The sequence below is a fragment of the Homarus americanus genome, unplaced genomic scaffold (assembly GCF_018991925.1).
Source record: "Homarus americanus isolate GMGI-L3 unplaced genomic scaffold, GMGI_Hamer_2.0 scaffold5589, whole genome shotgun sequence".
Classification (NCBI taxonomy): Eukaryota; Metazoa; Arthropoda; class Malacostraca; order Decapoda; family Nephropidae; genus Homarus; species Homarus americanus.
In genome coordinates, this window is record NW_024736650.1 from 1,198,719 (window position 1) to 1,209,020 (window position 10,302).

The window sequence follows — 10,302 nt, forward strand, 5'->3', positions numbered from 1 at the left end:
TGTAAAATTAAAAGGTGCAGACTTGGGGCCAAATTGAAGAACATGGCCGCACTATCACTTAGACACACAATTTTTGTTTTCTCGTCTAGAATTCAAACCTTTTCCTCCTTTGTCAGGTATGTCCCAACCATCTTGGTGCACTACATACAGAAATACATGGCAAGTAGTAAATACTTAAAATTAGGGGACTGAGTTGTGGATTTACACATTGTAATACACTCCCACTTGTTCAGGGTACAATGAGGCTGCCATCTGCTGCCTTTTCCCTTATTTACACCACTCTGCGTCTTGCCAATGTTTTTGCGACATGTCATTGAGTGCAAAAACATGACCCTGTTGCAAGGTTTTTTGTGGACACTGCATCATTGTAAACCCTCAGCCACCAAGACACACACTCTCCACTGTGTCTTTTGTATTGTAAATAATGTATCATGATTATCTAATACATGATCTAACCTATTATGTCAAATAATGTAAAACTTGATTGGGTAAATTGTTTCATGAATTTATTAAACAAAGCAATGATATCCTTTCCCAGTCAGTATTTATTGACAAATGGAAGTATCAAAGCTTGATTGTTGAATTGCTTGGGTGTTAATTTGTGTGTTGGGAGCAATGGCCAGAGAGCATCATGCTGCCAGTAAGGGTAGAATGGACTTTGCACCCTCCATCTTGAGTGTATCACAAATTTCTGTCTGGGTCTGTACACCAGTGAAGAGAGACATAAATGGTTCCAACTAATCCAAACACTGCCAGGTAAGCTGATTGAAATCTTGGCCTCAATGTCAGCTTGAAAATCTGCCACTTCGAGAGCAAAAGAGCCACACTTTGTTGCATTACTCTTTCATGGGAACTGTACAAAATAAAAAGACTTTTGTGAGCAGCTGAGGGAATGTCATGAAAGTTTGCTGAAAGGTTCTATGAATAATCCAGATAGTCTTGTTTTTCTGTAAGATTTAATGTGTCATTAATATCCAAGTCTGTTATGGCTGTGAATTCAAAGTACAGTTAGATCTTGCAAATTCATGCTAATTTGTATCCCACCATGGCCAAATTTTCAAAAGGCATGGATTTGCAGAATAAGTATTAAGATCATAGTAAAATTTGCTAATCATTTGATGAAAACTAAATATAATTGTGCAGCATGAATCTTTGTTTGAAACTTGTACCCCACTGCCATATTGGACAGATCTTAAAACTATATAAACAATGTGGTTCTAAGTTAAAAAATTTAGTGAACTCAAGGATAGCCTAATTTGAAGAAATTTCAAATTTTTATATCTCAAAAATGAAAAAAAATTTCATTATAAATAAAATTGATACATAGCTTATCATGAAATACAATGGTACTTATTTTATGTACACAAAATAGCTCCTTCCACACTCAAACCATCCTCTGGCAATGTGTGACAGTTCCGCCAGGCAGTCAACCAGCTGATTCAAAGATATTTGTGACTGCAGTCTTGTTGCACTGTGTGTGTGCCATGTCACATCAGGGGAGTCAGGGAGCACGGCTGGGCTCATGATGCAGTTACAGCCCACTACCTCCACATATATGTTCACTTCATGTTCACTTCACACATACACACCCATGCTTTTCATTTTTCTTATTTTATAGTTTTAAATTATATTTTCTTTTATTTATTTGCCACTATAGAGTACAGTATTGTTATGATTTTTTTCACAACTTTTATAGTTTCACTGCATGTAACAATGGCGTGGACAAGCGATAAACAAAGTAATTGGGGAACACCCATGAAAAGGTATGGATTTGTGGAGAAACCGCTTTCTGAGACGAATTTGCGAGCACAGTCTGTAATGAGGAAAATTGCCAGTTTCAGCTTGGCCTCAAAGTATTTGCAGTTTGCTGACAAGAACCTTTATAGCATACTGAATGTTAAACACCCAGCCTTAATGGAAGTGGAGGAGCTACAGTAATGTCAGATGTAATGGTCATATATTTGTGTATAGGAAAGAAAAATCATAAAATTTATGTTATGAGAACTGTAGTTCTCTTGCTCTTTATGGCCTTTTAGTGAGGTGAGAAATCTCCTTTAGTTTGCAGTTCAGAAGTGTAGGAGGTCTGGACAATACCTTTTCCTTTGGAACAGTGCCTATTACTGTAGAATGGCTGTGACTTGTGCAAAGACACTTAAGAACATAAGAAAATAAGGAGTCTGCAATAGGCCGGTTGGCCTGTGCATGGCAGCTCCTGTCGAGAGTTACTACCACTCTCTCATCCATGAATCTATCTAGCCTCCTTTTAAAACTTTCCAGCATTTCAGCACTTTCTACAAAGTTACTAAGCTTGTTCCACTCGTCCACCACCCTATTTGTGAACCAGTTCCTTCCTATCTCCCTCCTAAACCTAAACTTATCCAACTTTAATCCGTTGCTACGAGTCCTATCCTGCTCGGATATTATAAGAACTTTATCTATATCGCCTGTATTCATTCCTTTCACCCACTTAAATACTTCTATCATATCTCACCGCACTCTTCGTCTTTCTAGGGAATGCAAGTTTAGTTTCTTTAACCTATCTTGATATGGAAGGTTTCTAAGTCCCGGAATAATTTTCGTCATTCTTCGCTACACCGACTCCAGTGAATTGATATCCATTCTATAATAAGGGCACCAGAACTGAACCGCATAATCGAGGTGCGGCTTGACTAGTGCAAGATATACAGTAGTTGCAATAAGATCTCTGCACTCTTATTACTTACACTTCTAGATATAAAAGCTAATACTCTGTTTGCCTTGTTTCAAGCATTAACACACTGTTTTCTAGGCCGTAGGTCTGGGCTTACAGTACCCCTAAGTCTCTTTCACAAGTCGACTTCTCTAGGTTGATGTTGTTTAGGCTGTATACATTGACAGTATCTGTTCTTCCAATATTCAGTACGCTGCACTTGCTGGTGTAGAATTTCATTTGCCATTTTTCTGACCATTCCTGCAGTTTATTTAAATCCTCCTGTAGTGCATTTGCATCCTGCCTTGTATTAATCTGCCGCCCTATTTTGGTGTCATCCGCAAACTTGCTTATGTCACTGCTGATCCCAGTATCTAGATCGTGTATGTAGATTATGAACAAGAGTGGGCCCAGTACTGACTCCTGGGGATCCCCACTGGTTACACAACCCCACTCAGATTTAACACCATCTACGCTGACCCTCTGTGTTCTATCGGTGAGCCATGATTTTATACAATTCAAAACTTTCCCCTCGATACCATGAGCCTTAACTTTTCTCAGTACTCTGTCAAACCCTTTGCTAAAGTCTAAGTAAATAACATCGTAATTTTCGTCATTATCTACTACCTCGAAGACTTTCCTAAAAAACGTCAGCAGACTTGTTAAACAAGGTTTTCCCTTTGTAAACCCATGTCGAGAGTCGTAAATTAATTTGCTTTTCTCTAAATGCGATCGGATGCTATTTGCTATAATTGATTCAAGAAATTTCCCCAATACTGATCAAACTAATCGGCCGGTAATTTGACGCTGATGCTCTGTCTCCCTTTTTGAATATGGGTACTACATTTGCCTGTTTTCACAAGTCTGGCACAACTCCCGTGTCTAATGATTTTGTAAATAAATTTACGAGAGGTCCGCTAATCTGTTCCTTACACTCTTTCAAAACTCGAGGGAAAATTTCATCCGGCTCTGGGGATTTTGTCTTTAATTTATTTATCTTCTTAAGAACATCCTCTTTTCTGATAGTGATATTCTTTAATTTCTCTTCTTCATTTCCCCTAAATATCAGTTCCACATCTGGAATTTCCTCATGAATTTCTTCTGTGAAAACTCATAAAAAGTAGCTGTTTAATGCTTTGCTTATTTCCTCACTGTCATCAATCACTTGTGACTCCAACGACCCCATGAAGTTTCTCTGACCCCTAAGTACATTACTGTACAACTAATATGCTGTACTGAAGTAACTTTTATTAAGCTGTATAAAAACATTATATGGTACATTGTATAGGTATCACTAGCGTAGCTAGGGGGGGGGGGCGGTCCGCCCCGGGCGGCACTTTTGGGTCTGCTCATCACCCATATCTGCAGCTACTGGAGACGTTAATCCATCCCTTTGTATCGGCGGCAAGTTAATCCTTGTCGTGTCTGACCTAACACCTGACCCACATCATCACGGCCACGTCATGAGCTACACCCTTGCTATGCTCCCCCCGCCACACACACAACCTGTAACCTGTTGAGGATTAAGGAAACAACTTCAAACAAGTACGCCAGTGAGCTCATGTGGTGTGGGTCAGGTGTTAGGTCAGACACGACGAGGATTAACTTGCCGCCGATACAAAGGGAAGGATTAACGTCTCCAGTAGCTGCAAAACCATGCAGTCTCGGGTCATATCAGTTCATGTACAGCCGACCAATCCACCAGTTACAAGCAATTCACTTCAGTTCTGCACAAGTCTCCATCGTGACAAGACGAGGGGAGGCTAGACGACTTTTAAGTTCTCTTGTGTTTTCGATCCAGTTATTTACTTCGTTGGAAGACATAATACTATAAGGTAAGAAATATTAAAGTATTGGTTAAAAAATATTGATGTGACTTTTGCTGCGGTACTGAGATTAAATATTAAGATTTTGTTTCACAGCATTGCGATTTTATACTAAGACACTATCCTCACTGGGGTACAGACAAAAGCCCCCCCGACAAAAGCCACCCAGACAAAAGCCCCCCGAAAGCCACCCAGACAAAGCCACCCAGACAAAAGCCCCCTAACCCAGACAAAAGCCCTACTTTGATCGGGGTGGCTTTTCTTCAAACTATTTAATATATATATATATATATATATATATATATATATATATATATATATATATATATATATATATATATATATATATATATATATATATATATATATATATATATATATATATATATATATATATATATATATATATATATATATATATATATATATATATATATATATATATATATATATATATATATATATAAAGAGTGAGTCACTGTGCAATATGTATTTTGTAGGGTCATGGGGGCAAACTCATGGCCACACACTCGAGCTACGCCACTGATAGGTATTGAATAACTTATAATTTACTGTGTAATGGAGCAGTCTCCCCTGACTGATTGGCCTTTGTTCTCTCCCTAGCAATGCATGTGTGTATGAAGTTCTTATACCCTACAGGATTTTTACATAAGTGAGTGTATGAACAATATGTTTCCAAAATATTCAGTTTCTTTAAATAAGATCGTACGTGTAAGGGCAGAGAATCTATACGTAAGAGCTGAGCCTATTCAGGGTACATCTGGCAGCTGCAGTAGTCACCGGTATCCCAAGCACAGATACTTCTGAACAGGGGCGTTCCTAGAGTATTTGGCACCCGGGGCGGACCTATCCACTGGCACCCCCTTCCTTCCAGAGATGAATAAATATACAGTAAAAGTAAAATACACAATCGTCCCTAGAGTACTGGGCACCCAGGGCAGGGCATTCCTTTGCCCCCTTACTCTTCCTCTACTGAGACAAATGATAAAAAAATAATAATACTTTAAGGAATTTTGGATTATACATAGTAAATATTATAAATGTTTTAGTTTCCTTCTATTAATATGGAAAATTATGATTATTTTTTTACTAAAGTATAATGTAGCCTACATCAAGTGTAATATTAGTAAATAAAAAGCAGGTTTGTAAATGTGGATGATATTCAGGAAATCTACATTATATATGAACAAATGTATTTCCTAATTTCAAAAATTTACGCGATACAACAAAGCACATACAAGTAATTCAAATATACAAAGTACAGAAACCATAATGTATATAACTACAAGTTACACATTAAATAAAGTATTACACAATGAGAAGGGCACAGCCTTCTTCAACTCACTTTTATCAGAAACTTGACCAATAGCACTAGATTGTTCTAAAAACATAGGAAACCACGAGATACAAGCCATATACTTTCATTCATATACAGTCAACCCTCACTTTACGCGGTCCCACATTCCGCGTTTCCACGTTTACGCGGTGCCCTGCCAGAACCCAGGATGCTCACATTCCGCGGTGGGTGTACCACTTTACACGGGTGAAGTATAATTTTTTTATTTAGCTCATAAAATTCATACAAATTATCTGGCCAGAATATAATTTACATTGCTGGAATTCTTACAATTTGATGATCATTTTGAATATAAACATCATAGATTTTGCATTAGACATACAAATTTTAGATATAATGTTTACTCTTGAGTAAATATGTTATCTTTTGTGCAAAATATATGACATTTATATTCAAAATATTCCTGAACTTACAAGGAATCCAGCAATGTCAATTATGTTATCCTAACTTTAGTCTGATTTATTATTTATTACTAAAAAGGTAAACAGTCTGGTATTCCCACACATTTATCTAGTAGGGACGGTTGGTGGGGGGTGGGGGGGAGGGAGGGACCGGCGACCGACCATCTGTTACCGTGTGAAGAATATTTTTTTTTTTTGTTAACTGAAGATTTTTATTTTAGCTCATAAAATTCATACAAATTACCCGGCCAGAATATAATTTACATTGCTGGAATTCTTACAATTTGATGATCATTTTGAATATAAACATCATATATTTTGCATTAGACATAAAATTTTTAGATATAATGTTTACTCTGAGTAAATATGTTATCTTTTGTGCAAAATATATGACATTTATATTCAAAATATTCCTGGTCTTACAAGGAATCCAGCAATGTCAATTATGTTATCCTAACTTTAGTTTGAGGTATTATTTATTACTATACCTTAAAATCTAGTGGTTTTCCCCCAAAAAATTTCTCAGAGAGGGAAGAGCCAGCGAGTGTAGTGTGAGAAGAGGGGGAGGGAGTTGAGTCCATTATTTGAATGGACATTAACTTGGCGACTGTATTTCTCTATTTCTCTTAAGTATTAATTGTGTGCATGTACCATCATAAAATTAAGATGTTATTTTTACTAGAACATAGGTATTGTGTCGGAAAAAGTGGAGTTTGGGGGTCAGCCGGTCTCTATTTCATTTAATCCCATATGTTATGTTGTTCACTTTACGCGTTTCTCACTTTCCGCGGTACCCTGTGGGTTGAATTAACCGCATAAAGTGAGGGTTGACTGTATATATATATATATATATATATATATATATATATATATATATATATATATATATATATATATATATATATATATATATATATATATATATATATATATATATATATATATATAATATATATATATATATATATATATATATATATATATATATATATATATATATATATATATATATATATATTAGTTTTACAGCCTCATTGTTTGTGACTTAGGTTAAGCAAACACCAATTATTTCATCAAAATTAACTGTCTTGGAACATTCATTTTTGATAGAAATCATAGCTAGGCTGTTCAATCTTGCCTGAGTCATGCTAGAACGAAGATAATTCTTGAGTTTCAGTTTAGAGAAATTTCTTTCACATGATGCAACACACAAATATTGTTAAAAAGAATGTCAGACACAGTGACAAGTTTGGCAAGGTTTCACAAAAGTCCCATTTGATAATAAACTTCAGGAACTGGAAGACTGTCAATTTATTTGTTTCTTCAGGTATGACTTTGGCAGCCTCCATGTGTCTGCGAAGTCGCATAATTTCTACCATGACATCCTCATCAGAAATTTCATTAAAAATCTTGGTCATGCTTGAATTTGAAATACTCCCCTGAAGTTGTTCTTTTGCAGAAAGCAAGTAGCTTGGCTGAATAGCTGCGAATATTGACAAGATGTTATCCATGGCCTCTGAACGAGCATCCAATTCTAGACTAAATCGATCTAAGCATTCAAACATTGATCTCCTCATTTCCTCTTGCATTGTCAGTCCAGCATCCCTAGCCATCTCTCCTGGCCATCTCTCCTGGCATCTTTTTCTTTCTTCTCATCCTCCCTCTTGTTTCCATGGAGATGCCCATTTCTTCACATTGTGTAGTTGCATATTGAATCGCTTTCTCTACAATTTCATTCCGCTGACCTCGAAGAAACAATTCCAAACAATTGAGCTTTACAGTGCACTTTTCAAGACTTATTCCTTCTGTTTGCAAATACTTCTGTGTGAGATTCACTTCTTCCAGTACATCACACCAAAAAAAAAAGATAACCCAAAAAATAAAAATCACATACAGCTTTAAGCAAAACTAAAGCTGATCCTCTTGTCAACATTTTCTCTTTGATCCGTCAATGTTTCCAGGGCTATGATCAGCTACTCAAATTGTTTCTTGAGAGGCTTTACAGCATCATGATGTGCGCTCCATCTAGTCTGAGAAAGTCTTTTGACAGTCAGGTTCATATTTTCTTTCGGTACTTCCCATCGGTGAGTTGAAAGTGAAAAAAAGCAATAAAGTTTCTCTACAGTTCAAAAGAATGTTACACATAAAGGATTGGTTCCAAAAGAGTGTACCCCACAAAGGTTCAAGGAATGATTGGCACAAGGCACAAACAAAACCTTTGGATTTTTTTCTTTGATTTTCTTCTGAACACCTCCATGAATACCAGCCATAGTTGCAGCGGCAAAAGTTAATGTCCAGTCCATCACTCTCCAAATTACTCGGGATATCCTTTGTGAGCTCATTTGCAGTTTTTCCAGCAATAGGAAAGAAACCTCACGTATCTACAGTAACTCTAACGTTTTTACTATGAAAAAGTAGAAGAGGTACCGATCATACTTACCCAAGGTCAAGGATCAGATCATCAAAGTAAAATCATGCAGCATCACAGGACAAGACAACAGCGTACGTCAACCTCCTATAATGTCTCCGCCCATAAAGAAGGCTAAGAAGCGCGAGTTGCCAATTTGGCAAGTAAGGGTAGGTGGGGCCGGGGGAGCAGTTATGTCATGTGCATTCGATTAATTTGTACGTTTTCTTTGTTCTGTGAATTTGAAAATGAGATGGATGAAGGGGCAATTAAATTAAATGACAAAATTTTCGTACTGATAACTCGTAAGTTGTAATTAGATTTAGTAAAAAAAAAAAAAAAGGTTACAGAGGATAGATATTTATTTATTTATGAACCTCTTGGCACCGCCCTCTGGCTGTCACCCGTGGCGGACCCCGCCCCCCCTTAGTACGCCACTACTTTTGAATGTACAGTAGTCTGTGTATTTGTGTGTCCTTCCCCCACTTTTTATTTTATTTTATTAAAATGATTTATTCTCATGCTTTTTATAGTGCTAACATTATAATAAATTTTTTGATGGATTAGAAGAATGTAAAATTTTAAAAACCTAGCTTATCAAAAATAAGTATTAATTAAAAAAAAATATATATACTGTATTTAAGTTGAATTATCATGGATTCTTCGCTATAAATTTTCTCTTGTTACAGTACTGTATATTAATTTTCTGTCTGAATTTACATTCATTCAGGCATACCATATTTACCTATAGGTCTTATTTACCCACCTCATATTTAATTATTTTCTCTCATGTTGCACATTTTTGTGAAGTTATTCTTTTATTCCCAAATTCTCAGTCTTTCTAAATAAATGTTCTCATTCCTATTGTGGTTTTCTATCTGGCAAAGACTGCCAAACAAAAGTTATGGAATAGTACTACAGTATTTCTGCATTTCCAAAATTAAAATAAAATTATATGCTAATTTTCAGGGCCTGATTGTGATCAATCCAGACTTTCTTATTTCGGGAACCTCTGTTGTATCAGCTGTATTCTGTCGTCGTAAGGCTGTCTTGAACGAGCGCTTCAAAGGTCTGGACTCCAACAACCAGTTGATGCTCATTGGATCTCTCATACATCAGCTGTTTCAAGAGGTCAGTTTTAGGCAGGGCTGGCCTTAAGCCAATTGGACCAATTGCTCCCAATTGGGCTCCGCGCCTAAGGGGGCCCCGCGGTAGAGTAAGCTACTCTCGGCTCGTCAAGTACACACAACAACACATTGCAATATATATGTAATACCATATAATTTCACAGTCACTAAAACAAGTGGTATTGTAACTATGTACTTTTCATAGGTGATCTACACATTTTGTTTGTTACTTGTAGGCTTACATGTATGCAATTTTATATTGAAATGTAGCTTAGATCTGTTTGGTCCATTAACTCGCATGCACTTTTTAAGCGCACATTTTGATTACTTTCCATTCTACCAAAGAGATATAAAGTCTATAATAGACTTTATTTATATTTCTGTGATTCTACAGACTTTGGCTGGGAACCTGGGGCCCACCAAAACTGTTCCCAATTGGGCCCCGCACCTCCTAAGGCCGGCCCTGGTTTTAGG

General features: G+C 36.7%; 1 protein-coding gene across 1 annotated transcript in view; it reads left to right on the forward strand.

Moving 5' to 3' along the window:
- The window catches only part of LOC121872220, a 157,568-nt gene that overhangs the window by 38,211 nt on the left and 109,055 nt on the right, over positions 1–10,302 (forward strand). The window contains exon 5 of the mRNA XM_042374887.1: positions 9,671–9,832. Coding sequence (XP_042230821.1) covers positions 9,671–9,832 — 162 coding nt within the window. The remainder of the gene's footprint in view (positions 1–9,670; positions 9,833–10,302) is intronic.